Here is a 23,654-nt window from a genome sequence, read left to right on the forward strand (position 1 = left end):
AATCCTCTTCTTACGAGCGTCGGCGAATCAATTATGTTGTATGCAATGGGGGTGTCTGGAGTGCGACGTCGCTCAGCGGCATTAGGGAGAGCTTGAGCACGATGGTCGCCGAGGTTTATATCGACTGATCTAGTGACACTGGAGCAAAAACTTAGTCGGCAGGAGATGCTTGTTCTAAACGAAGTGCCGCCAGCCGCGATACCGTCACCGTTGTAGCTTCGCATTGAGCCTGGCACGTGGAGTGCTCAGGTTGCTAGATAACCAGGTTGATAATTCGGCTGGACTTTTGGGATTAATATCGTAGCTACGGCTATTGTTAATAGTTGTAGTTAAGCGAGTGGTAATAATGGTCGTGGGATGTGTGCTATTGACAAAATGAAATATAAAAGACTTTAGCTGTTGTATAAGCCTTATTAGTAATTATGTAATTAATAATTATTTATAAATATTTACGTTGTAAAATAATTTATGCGTGCAAATTGTTTTGCATGCAACTGAGTAGTATGCTGCTTGCTTTCCTGTGCTTACATGGAACGTCGACATCCACTAATGGACGGCATTGGTCGTTATTGCTATTTTATGATTGTTTGTTGTGTTCCCGTTTTAAATTCGACACTTATAGATTTCTTTACACGCGTTTCAATCGTAACTTGTGACATCAGCTGCTTTTAGATACTGGCAAACAGTCGTACTTATTGTTCATGGAAAGATTTTCCACAAAGATATTTTGAATGACAAAACAAATGAGATTTACAGTAGTAAGCAGTTGGTTTAAATAACTATAAATATTTCGAAAATTTTTTGTCATCTGGCAATACATTAAAATTTCTTTTTTTATGTTAGAAAATCTTCTACTGTATGCTTCTTCATATGTGTGACAATAGCAAAAACATGGAAATTTTTATTTATATACAAATTCGCAATACATTTTCGCAAGAAATTCTGCTTTGATAAAGTACACGACAGACTTTTAAGATTTTAATGTAAAATTCTTAATTATTTCCAAAGTACATTGAACGAGTTAAAAATTTGATGCAAAATTCTGACAATTTTTATTTACAAGCGATGGATATATTTTTATCAGAATTTCTATCATTAATAAAGGACATAACAAACTATTCAAATTCAGATGCGAGATTATTAACTACTCTTAGTGTATATTGAATAAGTTAAAAGATTTTTTTATTTAAATGATTTGCGATATTTCTTGTATCTCTTAATTAAATAATTGAAAATGAAGGATTAATTTACATCTGCTAATATTCTGCATTAAGGGTTACTTATTAATATTTTCAATCATAAATGATTATTCGACAAATTTTTATTCAATCACTGGCATAAAGTTAATAAAATAAGTTTTAATAAAGCAGTTCTTTAACATGTTTGAAAAGTGCTTATCAATGAAATATTTAAGACTAAATATTTAATATGTCTTCACCTCAAATTACCATATAACGCCATTAATAAATCTATTACTAAATATTTATGATCTTGCTTCGATAAATCTTAAATTCGAAATCATTCTTTATTCACGAATATAGAAAAAGTCTAAATTTATTATGTATTTGAAATTTGTAGCGTTACAATGCCGCCGTAAAAGCACTGTTTTGCTGATAATATCCGTAATCGACTCCCACGAAAGATAAAAATATTTAAAAAGCGTCGCTTTTTCCAAATAACATTTTCGTTTTTTAATTTTAACATATATAACAATAATAACCATTATAACTAAACAATAAATATTCTTTTTAAGGCTAAGAGAAAAACATTCTATACATTTATTTAAGTAGTATTATAGCAATTAATAGCATAAGTTATTATTTCTGCAAGTTCAATATTCAAGTTTTATTGATAAATATTATTAATAAAATATATTGTCGATTCGCTGAAAGCGTTGGAAAATAAATACTCTCAATGTATTGGTTGCCGTTGTTCACCTTTACAAATGCAATTATAATGCCATTTCGCAAGAGAATAACTTTATAGTTCTACAACTAATAATTTTATCTGTCGTGCTAAAAAATAAAATTCAACAAAATTTAATTGTTTTATTTTATAATCACTCCGAATTTTTGTCTCTTGTACTATATTGTTAGATTTGTTTAATGCCCTATAAAAATATGCTATATTTTGCATGCATATTTTTGTTTTCATGATTCCATTTATCCTGCAATTGTAGAATTATAAGTTTACAAACAATTATCATTGAAAAAACTAAAATAGCTATTATGTAGTAAGTATTCGGAAATTAGAAGAAACTCTAAACAGAAAATACCTCTGTACAAGCTATTATAAAATTCAAATAAAAAAAAAAAATAATAATCTTTTCAAATAAGTTTATGTTATTATTAGATCATTGAAATATATATAATTTATGGGCTAAAGTAATTGTACGAGTAAATAATTATTTCGACATTTTTAAATACGATATATGTTGATGCGACACGAAGTCTAAAAGATTCGATTTTAACGGTCAGGCATTAAACCGAATAAAGCTATGAAAATAAAATACGACTTCCAAACAGAAACATTTATTTCTAAGTCCAATTACTCTCAAACGTGTTGGAAAATACGAAACTATAGCTTCGCTTTCAAAGTTTTCAAAATTCGTCGATCTACAGTCCCACAGAAGTGCTAAAAAAAACGGAGGTTCCGTCTAGAGATTGGAGAAAATGAAAAGACTCGGTTGTATATAAACATAAAAAAAGATGGAGCACAATGACAGTTGATTGTAATGTATGCGCAAACGGCTTAGCACGACGAGCATAAGTAATCCACTACGCGCGCATGACACGTACATCGTACGTGTACATTTAGACAGCCCGGTCTCCTCCTCCTCCTCCTCCTCCTCCTCCTCCTCCTCCTCCTCCTCCTCCTCCTCCTCCTCCTCCTCCTCCTCCTCCTCCTCCTCCTCCTCCTCCTCCTCCTCCTCCTCCTCCTCCTCCTCCTCCTCCTCCTCCTCCTCCTCCTCCTCCTCCTCCTCCTCCTCCTCCTCCTCCTCCTCCTCCTCCTCCTCCTCCTCCTCCTCCTCCTCCTCCTCCTCCTCCTCCTCCTCCTCCTCCTCCTCCTCCTCCTCCTCCTCCTCCTCCTCCTCCTCCTCCTCCTCCTCCTCCTCCTCCTCCTCCTCCTCCTCCTCCTCCTCCTCCTCCTCCTCCTCCTCCTCCTCCTCCTCCTCCTCCTCCTCCTCCTCCTCCTCCTCCTCCTCCTCCTCCTCCTCCTCCTCCTCCTCCTCCTCCTCCTCCTCCTCCTCCTCCTCCTCCTCCTCCTCCTCCTCCTCCTCCTCCTCCTCCTCCTCCTCCTCCTCCTCCTCCTCCTCCTCCTCCTCCTCCTCCTCCTCCTCCTCCTCCTCCTCCTCCTCCTCCTCCTCCTCCCGCCAACCTCTCCGCCATCTTTCCCCTCTCTCGCTCACTATGTAGCGAAATAATAAAATGATTTTATTTTTCATACGCGGTCGTATTTACTTGCCTTAGGCATTTTTCATAAAATACGTGGTCGCCCGTCATATGCGAATACTTATATCAGGGGAATAGAACTAACCGAAATGACGTACTTTTGATAGTACGCTTAATAGGCAAAACAATTTTCTGTATCTATGATAGCACGTGTACGTGTATCTTTATAATTTTATGTACGTATCAACGCATGTCAGTGTATGAAATTGTATGCCAGCAGAAGTTATTAAATATATACGTGTTTACGTATTACTATTACGATTATTCATACGTTAGATAGTCATTGTAGGAATTACAGTATAATTAAGTTAACATAGCTACATATATAAATATACAGATGACATTACTATTAATAAGACTTTCGATCAATTTTTTCCTTGTCAATTACTTTAAGGCAATTATTTTTCAAATTCATAGAGCTAGCTAAAATTTTATATTAATTCTGATAATTATTCTCCCAGTAAACTATAGTTGAGAAATTATTACATCCAACAATCTGAATAACTATTTTTTTATCCTTCAAATTTTTGTTGTTGTTGTTATTATTTTATTGAGAATTTAATGTAACAAATTGAGTATTTTTTTTCTTTTTTTCTTTTTCATTAGAAAATACATAAGAAATGGCAACATAAAAACTTGACACTACCACTTGCGATAGTAAATAAAGTGTAAATTAATTTTTACGAAAGTCCAAAACGTGGAAAAAATTGCACTAAAGTCATCCGAACACTTGATTAGTATACAAATCAAGTAAATCAATATAATAAGTCATCAGCATTTATAAAAAGCTCACTTTTGTTTTGTATTCTCTTGTTTGGTCGAGTAATCCAAACCTCTTGTGTTCTTGCTGTTTTCTATTTGCTAACATCCACTGTTAGCGCATTTTTAACATTTTCGACACAAGTACAGTCACTTGTGGTCCAATTACGACCTCCAGTCGCTATTATTTTTAAGAATAGAAAGAAACTTTCATTAAAGATGCATGCAGCATAATAAGCTACTATTTTGATCATTTTTAGTATGGATGAATGCTGATAGATTTCGAAATTACCGAAAGCATTGTACTTTCGCCATTTGTGCTACAACTCCGTTTTCAGTGGGTGAAATGAACACCGTCTATACAGCATACATCATTTCTTCAATACAATACGATATATTGCAAAATTGTAAAATATTGCTAAAAAAAGTTTTACACTCCTTCTAGTATATTTTCGATTTATCTTGTTGCTTCAAGAAAGTATAAAAGTGTCCGGAACTTTTATCACGAAATATATCATCATTTGAGTTTTTAGATTATTTAAAATAGAAATATAATATACAAACATAAACATGTAAAATATCCTAACACTACTATTCCACAATAATAGAATTATAATGGATTTAACGCTGAACATTTTCTAACACATTACCTACGAACTTTTTTATTTCACTACTGAACTTCACTAAAGCACAAACCTTCTTAAATTAAACGATATAATTTCATTTTATCAACATATAAAATCCGAATAAATATTCTTAAATATTATTTAGAAAACTAGAATAGGATGTATTTAGTGGATCGTGCACTAAAAAACACTATATTTACTATAAGCATATTAAAATTATTCGCAGTCTATTTACAATTTATGCGATTACATTTAATTGTGCCTTGAAACATGATAACACGATATCCCCATCGATCGGTCTCTGGACAATGCTTGCCTTATGCTTAAGTTCTTTTTCTTAATGTTATTCTTTTATCAGTTACCTATTTAGGAAACCTCTGACGCATTCTTTCATTTTTTTTGTTTTTTTGTTTTTTTTTTGTTTTTTATGTGACAGATATTAGTCGCCTTAGTGTATTAAACTCGCGTAAAAACGATTAGAGAAGAAAAGACGGAGATGAGAAGGAGAACAATTGTGTAGTCCAGGAAGAAAGCTCACTATGAGGCGCTAATGAATGAGAAATTGTTAAACTTTTATTCACTAGATAACGATATGGAGGCAGATTTATTATTGTTAAATTTTGTTTTAGATACGGGCATGTGAAAGAGCTTTCAAAATACTTTTGTAACACATGCAGTAATTTTTAAATACCCTTATTCTTGTATTAAAACTCTTGACTGATTTTTCATACCATTTTCTCCATTATACGGAATAATAGAAGCCGATAAAATAAACGACATAAGATTGTAATGTTTGCATTACGTAATTATACTAGATGGTTAATAATAGTTAACTAATACCGTAGATTAATAATGTTTTGAGCTCATTTTCTAATATATATTATTTATTATGCAAATACTTTATTGTACCTCCATACATATCGGCCATGAATACTGCATTTAAATGCAGAATTTATGGTTGACTTTCGAGTTAATAGAAATTTATAGAATATGAAAATCTACTTTATGTTTCGATTACCATAATTAATTGGAACGTAAAATTTTATTCAATTATATGAAACAAAATGATTTTTTATATAATTGCAGTATTAATGAAAAAACGTGGATATTTTTTTAACGTTAGATTTTATAATATACGTAATGATGAAAAAACTATTTATATAAACTTTTCACTATTAAATTGTATAATTTAATGGTTTGAAAAATAAATTGGTTTTCGTTAAAAGATAATAGTTTTCAGTAAAAAATAAGTTACTAGTTAGTTACTCCGAAAAACTAATAGTTAATAGTTTTTCGGAATATTATTATTGTTAATGATAAATACAAGCTTGTAGTTATGTAAATCATGAAATTAGTAAATTATGTACAGAATATTTTGAAGAAAACTAGTTTTATAAAGTCTGATTTGGTCAAGTTTTCTTTTAGATTTATAATTAAAATTTCCTTTTTAATACAATTTCAATGATTTTTGTTTCTGTTTCTTTTGATTAAAACTATTTTTAAGAAAACTATTTTATAGTTTCCTTGTGTTTTAATAATTCAAATTGTATTTATGCTTCGTAATATTATAACGTAATATTTAACATTTCAAATAATTCTATTATTATTGTTAAACATTATATTGAATATTTATTATTAAATTACTATGCATCCACATTACATCCTCCTTTTTTAATTTCGCCCATTTGCATTGAAATTCCTTGACAAAAATAATTAGCACTCAAACTTACCAGTATCAGCTGATATTCCATGTGTTGTCACGTGACCAATGAAATTGTCAGAAGCTTTTTATTATTTTCTAGTGGAAATATTATTGAATCTAAATATAATGTTCAGTGATTTGTATTTTTATAAGCTTATTAAATATTTTAATAATAAAACATGAAAATAATATATATATATATATATATATATATATATGTATATATATAACGTCAGTCTGATGTAAAATATAATATCAAATATTTATTTGTAAATATTTAATTGTACATCACTTGTACATCAGATGCACTTGCTGTTAATAACCTAAAAAATATTATTTACACTATGGTCTTGCAGCAAATACAAGTTATTGCTTATAAGTTATTATTAACAATAACTATTTTTAATAAATTAATGTTAGTAACATCTTTACAGTGTAAAGGAGAAGAGAACGAAAATGTTGATTGGTAATTAATGGTTCTTGCTTTAAAAAATTATTTTAAGATTTAATATTAAAATTAATGTCGATAATTTAAGCTATTTTATTTATAGGTTTTTTTTATACAAAATACCAAAAATACGAAATAGTAATAATATGTTAATAAAGGAAGGTGTCGCATACTTATATATTGATAATAATACTTTTCAAAATGGATGGACTTTATCGAAAAATAATATAACCTCAAAAACTTCTATTCCTGGATTTACTCTTGCTCCAATTTATGATGATGTATTCGCATTTAATTGAAATTTTATTTCAACTTGAATTCATTTTATACTGACATTTCGTAAAATTTTACAGAAAAATTCTACAAATTTATTTTGGTTATTGTACAATGATCAGCCTCCTAATGAATCGGTACATTTTAATTATGGACACACAAAGGGAGTATTCGTTTCAAATGAAAATGAAGGATTTTGGTTAATTCACAGTGTTCCTAATTTTCCACCACAACCAAATAATGGAGACATAATCAATAAATCAAGAACTAAAAGGAATAAAAATGTAAAACATACAAAAGCCAAGCAGTTAGTAGTTGGTGAATATGCTTATCCTTCGACAGGAAAATTAAATGGACAAAGTTTCTTATGCATATCAACAAATAAAACCAATTTTAATACAATTGGAAAACAATTGATGTATAATGAAATTATTGTATATAAGAAAAATATACCAAATTATTGTTTAAGCCAATATTCCACTCTGGTCGATGCTGCGCATCAAGTTCATATAACGAATGGATCTTACAATAATAAAGTTAATATATATTCCAAAAGTGGAGAAAAATTTACTTCGTTTGCGAAGAATAGCAAATGGGGAAAAGGTAAGCAAATCAAAATAATAAGTAGTAACTCGTAATAAGCTGAACAATTTAGACTTTCTCATTCATGTTTTTCAGACTTGTATGATGATTTTATAGCACCACAGTTGAATACTGATTTATACACAGAAACATGGCTTAATGGACGTGGTAGATTACCTTCCGATTGCCATCGATCCAAGTAATATAAGTTAACCGAATACAACGCCAATACTTATATCAAACCTTATTAACACAATTCAAATATATCATATTTTATTGTAGAGTATTGAATATCCAATCAATTACATTGCCAGTAGCTCAAATACAATTTAAAAATACCCACGACCATTCTAAATGGGCTGCGTCTGTTGAGAGCAATGATAAAAATTCATGGGTTTGCGTGGGAGACATCAATCGAGCTGTAAATTTTCTTCATATTCTCTTTACCCACTTCGCTAAAAACAATAATATAAAATTGAATATGATTTTAGAGCACACAATTTGAAAGAGGCGGAGGATCCGTTTGTTTAAATTTACCCCAAGTCTGGAAAGCTTACAAAAATTCAGTCGACAATATTGAACCTTGCCCGATAAGAAATTTTAAATATTACTTGGACCAAACGAAGGCTTGGTTTGGTTGATTACATAAGATCATTATTATAATTGTTGAATTATAATTAATTGAATCGGTATTCTTTGTATTATGTACAATATAAAGTATTTAAATATATATTTTGTATATATAAATGTATATATGTATCAAAATTAATTGAAATAAATGTACTTTTTATGTATGGATCATATTTAATTAATGAAAATTTTTAGTAGTAAATTTGAATTTTGTGTATCACTCTTAACAATTAAAGCAAATATGAAGTAAAAAAATAATAAATAGTTTTGTATTAATTAGTATTAATGTATTTTTTTACATGAAAAGGTTGACTTCTACAATTGTATAAATAAGAAGAATAAATATGTATATAAAAATAGTATTTGATAATCAGTAGATAAAACAATAATTAATTAGTGTAATATAATTTTTCTAAATTTTTTCTAATAAAATTAATTCTCTAATGTATAATTTTTATCTTATTTTCAGTGTACTCTTTATATTAGAAAGATAAATTAAAATTACATTATATATGAATTCTTTTCTTTGCCTAAAATATTTTGCTCATAGTTTCTCATATATAATAACATTCTTTTAACGAATCGAAATTAATCTATCTAAATTAATATTTATGTATTTTAAAATTTAACTCTGTAGTTAGTGATGTTGTAAGTGCGAGCGAGACACATAATTTTTTTAGAAGTATAGATAGGAATTTTATAGAGTTATATCTGTATTGTACTGAAATGACTTTTAGCAGAATTTTTAATTTTTAAGCAAGTTTAATTTATATAAAAAAAAACTTTATTATTTTATAATTATAAGAAATTAAAATTTTTTTTAATAAAAAAAAAAAAGTTTATTATTAAAGCAATGAATTTTACAATTTTAAATTAATTGCGTTTGATGAGACGAAAGCATAATTAACTAAATGAAATTAATTGAAATATTTGAGTACTTTATCCTTACATATTATTAATTGATGAAATTAAAAATTCGAATTAGTTTTTCTTTTTTTTTTCTTAAATAAATATTTGATGAATTTTAAATGTACAGTATAAATGATTTCTAAATTATAAAATCTAAAAATTTAATAATCTTTTATTTTTTGTATTAATTAATTCTCAGTAAAATTACACAGCTATTTACTGTTAAATCACTAATAAAAGGTAATTAGCGTTAAAAAATTATCTTTACTCTAATGGATAGAGACATTTGAAGAATGGTTTATCGCTCATTTTCGTTCATGAAAAAGTAATAAGGAAGAACATTAAAATACCAAACGTCGGAACATGCTGACTCATTTTTTTCGTAAAATTCTATGATTGCTAAACGTTCGAGAAGAAAATGTAAACGTGTAACTAAAAATAAGTATGAAATGATTGTATACGTGAGTGGTCACGCGTGTGTGAGAATAATGTGTATCTATGGTTGCGTTAAAATATAAAAATATATTATATGATGCCCAATATTTATATTCTTCGTACACATTACGTGCCCAGGCAGGTTTGCTTTGATGAATGCATGCGCATAGGCCCGTGCATACATATGAAAAGAGAGAATATGGTGAGCGAGTGAGGGGGAGTAAGATCCTTATTGATATACTATACAGTCGAGGAATTCTGCAGACTGCAGCAGCAGCAGCAGCAGCAGCAGCAGCAGCAGCAGCAGCCAAGCTTCAGAATACGGAAATTCAACATGGCGTACGGCCAGTCCTCGAGTATATTATCTATGAACTTTAAATATCAAAAATTTAACGATAAATATATTTAATAATGTCAATGTTATAAGAGCTTCAATTATGAATTAAGGCACGTTCTTAACTAAAAAGGAAAATAAAAATATATTGCATTTATCTAATCGCTGGTACGTATAAGTGAATTGTCACGAGATTAATGGAATTTTGTTTGTTTGCTTGTGTTTGTGTCTCTGTGCATGCGCCAATGCGCGCGCGCGCGCATGTTATTGCATGGAGTATTCTTTTTGCTCCTTTTCACCGCTTTTGTACAGAATGATGTCGAATTTTCGCTCGAAGTCTGATTATTAACTGCAGAGACGAAACTTAAATTTTATTTTTAAACTTACAGTCGCAATGCAGTTGTCAAAGTCAATCAGGAGTACGTCAATGAGTAGGATAATGATATATTTACAATTCATATAACCCTTGACACAATTTCTGATGTCTAAACTTCAAAGAATCTATTTCTTTAATTATCAAATCTATTTATTCATCTAATATTTATGAGCACATATACGATAGTTGGGTACGTAATCACTCTTTATACTCTATACATATTTGTTTCTTTAAATGCAAATAAACACTGCCTTTTAATTTAAATTGCTTCTAATTATTATTATATTGTTAATTGTTTAATCACATTAATCTTCTCATTCTAATCGTATTTCATTTTAATATCTATTCTATCAAAAATTATCTTTTTTAAATTTTACTTATAAATTTTATATGCTTTGTATTTAAATAATTTTACATTTTATATTATTTATTCTATAGACTTTAATAATATCTTGAAAGTAGTTTTCATTTTAGATGCTTTGATTATTTTTATATCAACCAATATATTAAAAAAGTTAATATTAAAAAAAATTAAAATAACATTTCATAATTTCTTATCGATGTGATTTATGAAGTGCTTTTAATCAATTTTGTAGTATATATTGTGAATTTAAATCAAAAAGTTTGAAAATTTTATTTTACAGATTCATTATTTAGATATTATTAATATATACTAACAACATAAAATGGTTAAAGCCGTTTGTTATTCAAAAAATTTACTATTGCTTTATTCTTGCCTATTGATTGATTGATTGTTAACAATCAATGCAAAATGAGTGGAAAGGATTGTGGAGCCGAAATCCTTGGAAATGGCTGGCAGGAATGTGCCAGCTGGCTCATAAGATGTGGAGCATTGAGATCCGATCATAAAGCTAATTGGCCTACAGCTACAGCTGTAGATCTTGCATATATTTTGAGAGATGGAGTTTTGCTTTGTAATCTTTTAAATACAATCGAGACAGGCTGTATAGATAGCAAAGATGTCAATCAAAAACCTCAAATGGCTCAATTTTTATGTTTACGTAATATAAATGCTTTTTTGTCCGCCTGCACCAGTGTATTTGGTTTATCCGAATCTGATCTTTTTGAGCCATCAATGCTTTTTGATCTTTCTAATTTCCATAAAGTTTTATGCACCCTGTCTGTATTATCAAATTCTGTTGCTTTTAATAATAAAGGTATAGAGTAAGTATGATTTTTAAATCATATGTATTACTTTTTCATCAATTTAGTTTTATCTGACATTACGATCTAATTTTAGGGGTTTTACTGTAAAACGAGGACGATCTCAAGAAGATATTTATAAATATTTACAAAGTGCAGGAGTAGGGTAAGAGTTTTAATTTTATACATTTTTCGAGGTATTGCTTTAAAGGACATTTTTTCAATTTCGCTTTATCTTTATCATTGGAAAAAAAATTGATAATCTACAATTGAAATTATTTGTAAATTTACTTACGCACTCCAAAGTAATTAGTATAATATATGATAAATAAGATAGCGGAGCAAAAGATAAGATGTCCTTTCATGGCTTTTTGTTTTAATTTAAAACAGAAATTTCAATGAACAACAGACAAATGAAATATGAAACGTGTCTGGTAACTTTTGTGCATTTAGACCGATGGCACCAGTGGTAGCATTTACGATTAAACCTAGGGTCATGGACCTAGGTGAATCGAAAGTTTATCATGAGTTACTCTGCTTTTCGCAGACAACTCCTCGACACAACTGGTCTACTTGTTCAAAGGAGGAGGTACGCGTTATAAATCACTCCTTGCATTTTTACGTGTTGTTGATGATTTATCAAGTATTATAGGCAGAATAATTTTATATAAGATGTTGTGGACATGAGAAAGATATTTATTGAGTTTTGTAATTCTGTGTTCCTTCAAAAAATATTTTTTTATTATTGACAAAAGAGCAGAGCTTTTTAATGTCGAATTTTGTAGTACAATTTCTGATTTATTTTAATTTATTTAGGATATCTTGTATTATTCAGTAGTATAGATAAAAAAAAAAGAAAAAGAGAAAAATGAAAACTATTAACGGCAACAATATTATAAAACAATCACAAATATTGCATTTACATATTGATGCTTCATTTGGAAACCAAAATTCTTAAAACTTGAAAATATTGATACAAAGATTTTTTATCTATATCCCTGAAGTTTTTCTGTGCATGATAAATTCATAATTTTAAGTCTGTAGTGAAAGGTATGAGGAATTTTAAATGAATTCAAACACAGCATCTTTCCCAAATTTTAGCCAAATTAATTTTTTTTTTATACAGAGTGACTACTTACAATTAATAGTTATTATTTAAAAGGATATATTAACTAAATTTTGATTATCAAGTAAATATTCGTTACAATTCTCGTCATTGGTTGGATCAGAATAGTAGTGGAAGATGCTCGTGCTTGTATTCGATAGCTCACATAAAAAAGCATATGTAATTTTTGTAATTTTCGCAACACAAAGCCAAGAACGTTGAGTTAACGACCAATCGACCGACAGAGTTGTCTTATATTTATTTATTTTTGTTTCTCGCTTATTGCTTTGCATTTTCGTTACACGCGTGCACGCGCACGCGTAGTAAAGCAATAATAGCAAAAAAAAAAAAAAAAAAAAAAAAAAAAACAAAAAAAAAAAAAAAAAAAAAAAAGAAAAACAAACAAACAAACAAAAAAATAATAAAAATTCCCATCTTCAACAAATAAAAAGTGATTGAATATTCGTAGATAGTCATTGGTCAACATATTCGATCGCATTCGGTATACCTAAAAAATTAAAAATTTCGACCCTACCTTAATTCGATTGCCGAAGATAGGAATTTTTAATTTTTGAATATTTCTGAATTTTTCTCGAGTACACATAATTTTGATTTTATTCGATTGGTTTGATTTCTGTATCTTGAGTTACCATTCATAAATCCCGGTAAGATATTATTAGACCCACGAAGTGGTTATACGCATAGTTACGCTGCATGGCTATTCATGTTTATGTGCATCTGAAGGCGAGAGGATGAGAGTCGCCGTAGACGATTTAGAAGGCGCGAGGGCGGCGCTACTCCCGATGAAGGACACACCGGTGATATCGGTAGCAATGATCCGGTCGCCGAGGAAGATGGTTATGGGGCCTTCTGCAGTCAGGCGCGTAGCGAGGAAATCTACCAGGATCTGTGTAGCTTGCATCTGCCACCTCCTTCGTCAACCTCACAGGTTGTTTTTGTGTTTTGTTTTTTTATTTACTTTTTATGACCATTCGTTTTTCTTCTATCTTTCTCAACGTAATCAAAGGATTTATCAATGATGTTTAGTCATAAATCGGACCATTCATGCTTCTTCATACAAAATTCCTAAATAAGAATCAGATAGAAGGATGTTGATAGAATTGATTACGATGTATATATATATATATATATATATATGCGCGCGCGCGTGTGTGTGTGTACGTAGATGTAGTTTTTACTTTGTAATTTTAACTTTTTAATTCTTATTTTTACATCGTTATTTACTCACGTCGAAATTTTTTTTATATATTAATAGCCACTATAAATCCAATTGTTATTTTGAGCACCATAAATTCAATAAAGTTTTAATCAAACATTATCTTTTACAATACTTTTCTCAATATTTTTCTTCAATATTTTTTTTTTCATGATCTTTACATATAGCGTGAAAATATATTTAACATTATAATCGAAAGACAAACAAAAATCAAATGTCAACATCCTGCTTAATCGCATGCCCATACTTATGCATTTTTGCATAACTGACGCTCAATAAGCGTACAACAAACTATTATTAGCGGAAACACACAAGTATTATTTTGCCCGCGTTCGATTTTCTAATATTCATTTGCTTTTATTATTTTGAAAATCATTGAGCAGGGGGAAGCGGCTGCGACAACGGGAGGTGAAAAACGCGATTACGTGGTGCAAGAGCTAGTAGAGACTGAGCGGAATTATTCCGAGGTGCTAAATAGCTTATTAAAACATTTCGCGAGGCCATTGTCAACTCATCTGCGACCCGAGGACTCGGCACGTATATTTTTTGGTATCAAAGATTTAGCCGAGATCCATGCCGGGTTTCACAGTCAATTAAGGAAGGCGAGGGACGGCGCCGCTCTTGGACAAGTATTTCTGGATTGGCGAAAAAGGTTCCTTATTTATGGTGATTATTGCGCGAACCTAACTACGGCGCAGAATACCCTTCATGAGGTTTGTGCGAACAACGACGGTGTGAACCAAGAAGTTATTGTAAGTAAGAAAGAAAATTTCGAGATTTTTCATTACTTATCTCAGCATAGTAATCGATATTCTTCGGGATTCGATAATATAAATAACTTAAAACGAAGTTAAAACGCGCTTTACTATAAATGAAATTTTTTGAAATTTTTAAATAAATGAAGTTTTATTGGTTCGTATGGATTATGGTTATTTGTCATATTTTGCAGAGATGCCAACAAGAAGCCAATAATGGAAAATTTAAATTACGCGACATCTTATCCGTCCCGATGCAAAGGGTATTGAAGTATCACTTGTTACTCGATAAACTAGTGGAAGAAACACCGCGAGAATGGAGCGAAGATAGGCGCCAGCTGACCCAAGCTCGCGAAGTCATGGTGGATGTAGCCCAATATATTAATGAAGTTAAACGTGATTCCGACACGCTTGATATTATCAAAGATTTTCAACGTTCAATAGTAGATTGGGAGCGATCTGAGGATATTCAATTGAAGGATTATGGAAGACTTTTAAAAGATGGAGAGCTCAAGGTATTGGTTTGCTAATGACCTGATGTTTAAAAAATACAGATGAAATATCTAATATTGAAAAGAGTTAAAATTTAAAAAAGATTTTTTTATTATTGAATGAAGTCTTATCATTAATTTTTTGTTAAGTAATTTCTCTACGCAATATGCATGAACATTAAGATCCTTTGTAAAATTACCTTTCAAATATTTTATGACCTTCTGTACGCGTTAACAAAAACATCACATGATTTATCCTTAGGTTAAGGCTCACGGGGATCAGCGAATAAAAGCACGATATGCGTTCATCTTTGAGCAGGTCGTTTTGGTGTGTAAAGCCGGTAGAGGCGATCAATATTGTTACAGAGAGACTATAAAACTTGACGAGTATCGGGTTGAGGATCACACGAGTAGACGAACGCTTGGGCGAGATTCACGCTGGTCGTATCAGTGGCTCCTCGTACACAATAAAGCTTATAAAGCTTACACGTTGTACGCGCGCACGGAAGAGCACAAACAGTTGTGGATTAAATCTTTACAAGATGCCATAGATAATATTTCTCCGGCTGCCTGTCGTAATACGAATCATAAATTCAAGCTTACGACCTTCGATAGTGCGCGCAGCTGTGAACGATGTGGAAAGTTCCTTAAGGGAAGGATTTTTCAAGTAAGTTTTTTGTAATCGGTAATAACTTTTATTTACAAGCGTAGCTACTAGTATAGTCGTGAGAAAGACGTTAAATTTTTATCAAAATTTTATGACATTTGCATTTTCACGGTTAATAATTCTGTGGAGACTTATTATTATAATTAATGTATTATCACTATTGATCAATATAAATAGATTAATTATTACGATAAAAGAGATTATTGTTTTCATCATGGATCAATCGTAGGGTTACAGATGCGAGGTTTGCCGATTATCGGTGCACAAGCAGTGCATCACGTACTCCGGACGTTGCATGCCTGTACCGCCGCCACCTCCGCCGCCGCCGTCCCCACCACCGTTACCATTTGAACGGGAATTATTTGCTAAGCTTTGGTACGTGGGTGAAATGGATCGCGATGCGGCTGCTCATAAATTGGAACCACGCGAGAATGGAACTTACATGGTTAGACTTCGTCCAGCATCTGGACAACCTCGCCTTAAGCACGAGACGAATTATGCTTTAAGCATAAAGTAAGAGATTTTTCAAAATGTTAATATTTTTATTTTGTGTAAAAATATTAGATACGCAATACTATTATTAGTTCTCGGAACGTATGGAGGAAATAATAATCGCAAGAATTTATTTAGAATGATTTCTATTACGTTCTTTCGATAGTTTATCGCTCAGAGGTTTATAAATATTAAAATGTATATCGAAAATTTGTTACTTCTTAAATCTTATCGACGATTCCTATAAGTATTTGATTGAAATCTAATATTTCAGAAAATTAAACAATAATTTATTATAATCAATGCTAATAGATCTTTGTAAAAATAGCTTTTTTTCTTTTATTGAGATAATGTATTTATATACCTGTTAATTATATATATATATATATATATATATATATATATATATATATATAGAGAAAATATAAATATATATATATAATATATATAAAAATTGCTACATCAATTACTATTATGAAATGCAATTGATTTGAAGATTATTTATTGAAGATTATTTAATAGTTAATGGGACATAGATAAATCATTATGAATAATATTTATTTACAGGGACGATGGTGTAGTAAAACATATTAGAATATTTAAACGCGAAGTTGATGGAGCTGATCTATACTACTTGAGCGAGTCTCGTTTTTTTAAAAGTGTTATAGAACTGATTGAATACTACAAGCGCGTATCATTATCGGAAAATTTTGAGAAATTAGATCAGCGACTACTTTGGCCATTTAGACGTGTCTTGGTTAAGGCTTTGTTTGATTTTCGAGGCGACGAACTTAATCAACTTAGTCTTCGTAAAGGTTGTCGGGTGGTCGTTTTAAGCAAAGAAGGTGATGCCAAAGGATGGTGGAAAGGAAAAATCGGCGATCAAGTCGGTTTTTTCCCTAAAGAGTATGTGGAAGAAGAATTATAGTCGCTAAAGCAAAATCAATTATGGATTATCAGTAGATATATGTATTTAATACAGAGATACTACAAGGTTATAAATGAAATATGCCGTCGTAATTTACTGCTTTTATAACTTATATGGTTCTTCAATCTTAGAATTTCAAAATAAATTCAAGCATAGATGTAAAGTTATAAATATAAACTTCCTCAAATAAACTGAAGAGCTCGAATGTGGATTTTAAATGACAATTTAAATAATTACCTAATGAAATATCCAATTGTCTTATAAACATATAATGTTTATAGATATTTTTCAATTCATGCTCGAATGTTCTTCGTATAATATCTAGTTTCATTCATCTCTAAAGCATAAATTTGTAAATAATATTTGCAATTTAACAGCACGTTATAAAATATGATTTTTGTGCTTAAGATATGTTCGTGAGTTTTCTATTATTTATATAAAAATGAATATGACGACGAAATCAAATTAATTATACTACGACGTCTTAAGGTATAGATAAATATAAGTGAAAAGTCAGATTTAATTTTAATAGAGGGTACTATGTAAAATATACTTTTTTCGAAATTATAAATTTCTTTTTATTTTGGACTCGAGTATTTTGTACATGCAAAAATTAGCCTAAATCATATTTAAAATAGTCTCTTATATTTACCATTAGTATAAGAGTCTACATATATATATATATATATATATATATATATATATATATATATATTATAATGTACATGCCAAAAACTGCTTGCCAATCAAATTTTGTTTTAAAATAATGTAAATGGGGCAATATGGTTGTAGTACCAAAAATCAAGATTAGACTGAATAAATTGTTAATTGGTCTTAGATTACAAATTTATATTCAACTAATTATTTATTTCCAATAATAGTGAAAAACTAGTAATATATCTTATTTGCATAAATTTTAATTATTAGCGACAGCAAATTCAGTCTAAAAAATGTGAATTGTAATTGTAAATACTATATGTAAGAATATAAGTAAAATGTAAAGGCATTTTTAGTAAAAATCATTAATGCATGTAACTTTTTTTTGTTCGAACAATTAACTTATAAATCAAATGGTCTATAAAGAACTGCAAAATAACGTAAATTATAATATTTAAATTATAATTTTATAAGATTTATTTTGAATTACGTTAAAATGAATTCTCTTTTCAAACAAAAAGAAACTATAAAATTTTTTAAGAATTTCAGTGCCCTCTTTTCCTAAAAAATAAATCCCACTTTATTTAGTCTCTTAGATATTTTATTTATCGATATGATTTAATTTCGTAATATCGTATTTTTTTTTTTTATAAAATATATTGTAATATTCATATTATGTAGTAAATTTTTAACAAATCCAAATTTAGCGGTGAATTTAAATTCGATCGCTTCAATATAATTAAATTGAGAATAAATAGGTAAATATAGAGGCGAAAAGTAAAACGTTTATGAAAACGCGTAATTTTCTTTGTAGACAGTTACGAGTAAAAATAATGATTATTAATACGTATATACACATGTATACATGCATACGCACATACAGAGAGAAATATAATGATTGTAATAAATGCAATGAAGCGTTTAATATTGCCATCTATTCGTAAATAATTGCTTTATTGGTTTAGTGGAATCATGCGGAACTGGTGTATCCGAGCTGAAACGATCATCTATCGCATAGCATTGTTAATACAATCTGTTTTTCCTCTTTTCATCTAAGATACTTTATTAAAAAATTTTTGTTATATCAAATAAATGTGCTTGAAGATCAACATTAATTAAAGGACGGAAAAAAGTCATAGAAATAACAATCCGATATGTGAATCATTTTATTTGATAATATTGTTATATTGCTCTAGCCTGTAAAACTGAACATATCTAAATTTTAATTTCATGTTTCATAATGAGACTATGTAATTTTAACGAATGAGTAACATTAATAGTTCTTCGAAGAATTCGACGTTGAAACAAGAATTTTAATTGACAGATGGTTCATTGGAGGTCCAACATTGGTCCTAAATCAGTTTTATCCAATTGTATAGCGCATATAATTTTCACTATCTTACGTTATTGATTCATACTTGAAGAATCCATCCATCGTCTGAAATATAATTCTTTTATCCTTCGAGCATCTGTCCTGAAACCTCTGAAAATTTAAAAGAGTAAAAGAGCGAAGCCGTTCGTTACTGGAGGTATTTGCGGAATTGTATAATGCGTTATTGCCATTAAAAATTTAAACAATATATGTGCATATGTATATAGGTTTATTTAAATAAAACGTGTGTATGAAATAAGTATATATGTAAATGTAATTTTGTTAAGTGTACGCGTACTTCAAGAAAAGCATCGATATTTTTATTGTTAGAAAATGAAAAACTTTAATATTATTAATTTCTAAAAATTGTTCTTCAATTGTGCCAATTAAAGATTTAAAAATCTATTTAAGCAATTATACTGTTTTTTTCTTTTATTAATTATACCCACATATGAAATTATAAAAAAATTATTTAAACACTTCACTTAGCAATAATATTGTTATTTAATGTTTTTCAGATTATATTTCATTATTCAATCCATTAATGCAATCGAATAAATAATTACATATATCATTATGTTAAAGCAATATTATTGGCTATAAATTACGAGCTTCTTATATTGTAAATACATTTAATTCTTTAATTAAATCATAATTAAATAAGAGCATAATCCCCATACACTGTTATCCGTTAAGTATATACGACACTAATTGTCTCGTGTATATTCAATTATAATATTATACATCGACGATTGAAGGAAGTTGTGATACTTTATTATTAATTTTTTGATTGGGTGTGGGTGACGCTGCTGCCACTTTATTGTAGCAGAAACATTATACGTACCTGTGACGTGAAATGAGATTATTCCCCATTTATTTGAACTAAAATAAAGAAATTGAGGCAAAACGTGAGCAGAATCGCAGCGAAAATAAAATATAACGTTAGAATTAATTTTTTGCTGATATTTAATTAAACCCATGATGAATAAATTTGGAATCATCCCAAATTGCGTGTTTTACATTCTTTTTCTTTTCTTTTCTTTTCTTTTCTTTTGCCAAGAAAATATTGATTGTGTACACCTCAGTCATCGAGGATTTGAATCAGTTAAAAATCATTCATAAATGCTTGCTACCCAACCGGCATAAAGTTGTTCTGCGCAGAATCAAGAATTTACTATAAATGAAATGTTTCATTTACCTCGCCACTCAGGTAGTAACAGGTTAGTGTTTCACTGTGTTTAATGAAGTCGGTGCGTGGTAAAATATACTAATATTATCTTTTAAAAATGGCTTCCGAGGATTCTAGTGCAAATACTTTAAAATTATTTACGCATGCGGAAGTCGCATTAAACAATACTGCCGATAAGCTTTGGACAATAATTCATCATAATGTATATGATCTCACAGATTTTCTAGTTAAGGTACTTCAATCAATTGTCAGTACAGTTTCTAACATAACCTTCTCCTTATTCTTATTGCAAATTAGTTTATTTTATTACCAACAGTTAATTATTTGAATCATTTAAAAAAAAAAAAATATTCAATTTTTATATGATTGTTTAGCATCCTGGTGGTATTGAATTACTTTTAGATCAAGGTGGAAGAGATGCTACAGAGCCATTTGAAGATGTTGGACACTCTACAGATGCAAGAAAAATGATGGAACCATATAAAATAGGAGAAATTGTTGAAGTTAGTATCTAAAATATTCAAACACCTTTATTTTATAAAGAATAACTTTTCTTTAATACCTTCTTTACCATCGTAATAAAAAGGAAGAAAGAAAACAATCGAACGCGAAAGGGTCTCCGGATCCATTGACCGATTCCAAAAATCAGGATTCCAGGTATTTATAAATTAATCAAGAATTTTATTTTACATTTATGAATACAATATCCAATAAATTTTAATCAAAGTGTAATTTATTGTAAATTATTTTATTATGCTAAGCGAAGCTAAAACTTTCGAGTCATTGAGTGAATTTATAATATAATTTAACTAATTTCTTATCCTTTAATTAATTGTAAATACAATTGCAATGCATTTAAATTGTGATAGTTTCTGCGTGGTGATGTGACAATTAACAATTGTAGTGACTCTTGGAGATCCTGGGTGATTCCGATAGCATTGGGAATACTAGCAACGCTTGTTTACCGCTACGTGATCAACACACACTAACAAGAAGAAAATTCTAAATGAATTTGATTTTATTAGCATCATTTGATGCTACTTAACAGTATTCTTACAAATCATGTATAGAAAATGTGTTAATTATTATTCTAAATTTTACAATTGCAGTTAGTATATATAATGATTATACTGTTATATTGTGACAATTCTTGAAGAAACACTTTTGTATAATTTTTAAAACAATATACTCGATATCTATTAAGATTGATTGTTCAATAATTGACTTGAGATTAATTTTACAATTTAATGAATTGTAGGTTTATATATTTATAATACACATTTTTTAAATTCTATACGTATAGTTAAAGAACTATTTTTTTCATGATGATTAATAAAATAATGCTGAAAAATTGATACAATATATATATTTTTACAAATATAAAGCCCCTTCCTCTATTATTTAACATATACGTATAATTTTTTTTTTGAGTAATCATCCTATAGTTACAGAATCTTACACGTAGAACATAGTATATTTAAAATTGTGCGTTAATGAATTAATAATAAGAGTTTTGAGTTTTGAGTTTATTAAAGAATGATAAAATATTGAATAGTGTTAAATTATAAATATGAATAATTTAGCAAAATAAGCAATATTGGTTTTTAATATTTGAATTCAATTTAAATTAATAAGATAAATATTGTGAATATTAAAAAAAAAAAGTATTATTTAAGCGAAACGAGTTAAGTAAAGTAGTTCTATTATTATTTTAATTAATTGTGTGAATGCATGAGGATGCGCGGGTGTAGGCATGGATAGTACGTTTGTATGCGTTTATGTGGCGAGTAAAAACTTCTTTATATTATTGGTGGAAATGAACGAAAGTGGTGGTTTTATATTTAATTATATAAGCATTCGTGCTTTATAGTTTTCGTCAAAGTATTTAATAAAGACGCGGAACATCTCTCTATTAATTGTTCGCACAAGCGTTTTTTCTTCCAAATTTTCATTAAATTTGATAATAAAAATGCATAATTTCATTAACATGACATAAATATGTAAATGAAATATATAATGGAGTAATTGTGTCGTTTTTAAAGTAATATGAATTTTTTTTTTATCGTTAGCAACGAACAAAATAAATTAATTTATACGTTCAAAATTTGCACCACATCAAGTTCATATAAATAATTTAAAAACTATTTTTTAAAAGTTAAAAATCCTGCAGAAATACATAATCGATGATTCATTATAACTATATAAAACATTTTCAATGTACGCAATTCTGTCGTATTGACTTGAAATTTTTCTCATATTCAAAAGCACTATTTCTTATAATTAAAGCAATCAAGCTTATAAAACTCATATTTACAGACTAGTTATAACATGAATCAATTGTGACATATTAAATAAATATAGGGACTTTATCTTCAATAAAGTGTCTTTAAATTTGAGACGATTAATACGTTATGACACAAGAATTTTTTATATTACAACTGCTTACTCAAATTCATTAATTCATTAATTAAAAAAAAAAAAAAAAAAAAAAAAAAAAAAAAATGTCGATGGTAAATGATAAAATTTAGCTTCGATAAAAAACATAATAAGTATACGATAAATTCAATAATTTTATGCAATTTTTGCAATTAATTTTAATCCACCAATTTAGAAGGAATACAAAAACAGTTGTTTAATCTTAACAAAGTTGAATCTTTTTTCTTTTTTTCTTTATATACTTGTTTATACTATCTCATTGATCATAAAAATTTAAATAAAATATCGTATTAAAATAGATAATATTAATTTATACAACTAATGTTAAATTATAAATGTACGTGAAATTGACAAATAGTCGATAGTAGTTGTGGGGAGGATTAAGAATTCGTTGTCATCGTCGTCGTTGTTCTTGTGATTATTGATAAAACTAAAACTCATATGATGATTAGTCATTTTTCCATATTGATGAATTAATTTATAATTATTTATTTATACAATTATGTACCATTGTCGTTTTGGAGAAGAAACGAAAGAGATAATTATTTTTCTCGACATTGAAAACGCTAATATTTTATTTCAACTGTAAGATAGAATTAATTTTATTATTACTTGTTGGTCAGTGTATTGAGTTT

At 29.1% G+C, this 23,654-nt stretch overlaps 3 protein-coding genes across 5 annotated transcripts; all 3 read left to right on the forward strand.

Annotated features, from left to right (window-relative positions):
• Window positions 1-7,097: 7,097 nt before the first annotated feature.
• On the forward strand, window positions 7,098-8,485 carry DNaseII (deoxyribonuclease II; the record flags this gene model as incomplete). Its single annotated transcript, XM_011507613.1, has 5 exons — window positions 7,098-7,268; window positions 7,341-7,863; window positions 7,939-8,041; window positions 8,125-8,263; window positions 8,334-8,485. Coding segments are annotated over 5 exons (1,086 nt in total), but the record flags the coding sequence as incomplete, so codon positions are not given.
• Window positions 8,486-11,179: 2,694 nt separating this feature from the next.
• Window positions 11,180-17,415, forward strand: Vav (Vav guanine nucleotide exchange factor). The gene is made up of 8 exons (XM_011507614.1): window positions 11,180-11,711; window positions 11,788-11,856; window positions 13,540-13,744; window positions 14,416-14,784; window positions 14,982-15,302; window positions 15,541-15,945; window positions 16,175-16,458; window positions 17,005-17,415. Exons 1-8 carry the CDS (start codon window positions 11,299-11,301, stop codon window positions 17,363-17,365), a joined length of 2,427 nt encoding a protein of 808 aa, XP_011505916.1. The 5' UTR covers window positions 11,180-11,298; the 3' UTR covers window positions 17,366-17,415.
• Window positions 17,416-20,453: 3,038 nt separating this feature from the next.
• On the forward strand, window positions 20,454-21,716 carry Cyt-b5 (Cytochrome b5). Of its 3 annotated transcripts, none has more exons than XM_011507617.1 (4): window positions 20,454-20,614; window positions 20,986-21,086; window positions 21,170-21,240; window positions 21,488-21,716. In XM_011507617.1, exons 1-4 carry the CDS (start codon window positions 20,575-20,577, stop codon window positions 21,570-21,572), a joined length of 297 nt encoding a protein of 98 aa, XP_011505919.1. In that variant the 5' UTR covers window positions 20,454-20,574; the 3' UTR covers window positions 21,573-21,716. The 3 variants fall into 3 exon arrangements, with proteins under 3 accessions (XP_011505919.1, XP_011505917.1, XP_011505918.1); XM_011507615.1 differs by lacking the exon at window positions 20,454-20,614 and adding an exon at window positions 20,621-20,815 and having other exon boundaries at window positions 20,958-21,086; window positions 21,488-21,713; XM_011507616.1 differs by lacking the exon at window positions 20,454-20,614 and adding an exon at window positions 20,621-20,815 and having other exon boundaries at window positions 20,958-21,086; window positions 21,453-21,534.
• The last annotated feature ends 1,938 nt before the right edge of the window (window positions 21,717-23,654 follow it).

Source organism: Ceratosolen solmsi, unplaced genomic scaffold (genome assembly GCF_000503995.2).
Source record: "Ceratosolen solmsi marchali unplaced genomic scaffold, CerSol_1.0 scaffold1, whole genome shotgun sequence".
NCBI classification, from domain to species: Eukaryota; Metazoa; Arthropoda; class Insecta; order Hymenoptera; family Agaonidae; genus Ceratosolen; species Ceratosolen solmsi.

What these genes read in the sequence shown, in the direction of transcription:
- Cyt-b5 (XM_011507615.1), top strand. Translation starts at nt 20,681, where the DNA reads ATGGCTTCCGAGGATTCTAGTGCAAATACTTTAAAATTATTTACGCAT. An exon ending in TCACAGATTTTCTAGTTAAG is followed by an intron (nt 20,816 to 20,957) that starts GTACTTCAATCA and finishes ATGATTGTTTAG; the next exon opens with CATCCTGGTGGTATTGAATT. An exon ending in AAATAGGAGAAATTGTTGAA is followed by an intron (nt 21,087 to 21,169) that starts GTTAGTATCTAA and finishes CGTAATAAAAAG; the next exon opens with GAAGAAAGAAAACAATCGAA.
- Vav (XM_011507614.1), top strand. Translation starts at nt 11,299, where the DNA reads ATGAGTGGAAAGGATTGTGGAGCCGAAATCCTTGGAAATGGCTGGCAG. An exon ending in CTCCTTCGTCAACCTCACAG is followed by an intron (nt 13,745 to 14,415) that starts GTTGTTTTTGTG and finishes ATCATTGAGCAG; the next exon opens with GGGGAAGCGGCTGCGACAAC. An exon ending in GTGTGAACCAAGAAGTTATT is followed by an intron (nt 14,785 to 14,981) that starts GTAAGTAAGAAA and finishes CATATTTTGCAG; the next exon opens with AGATGCCAACAAGAAGCCAA.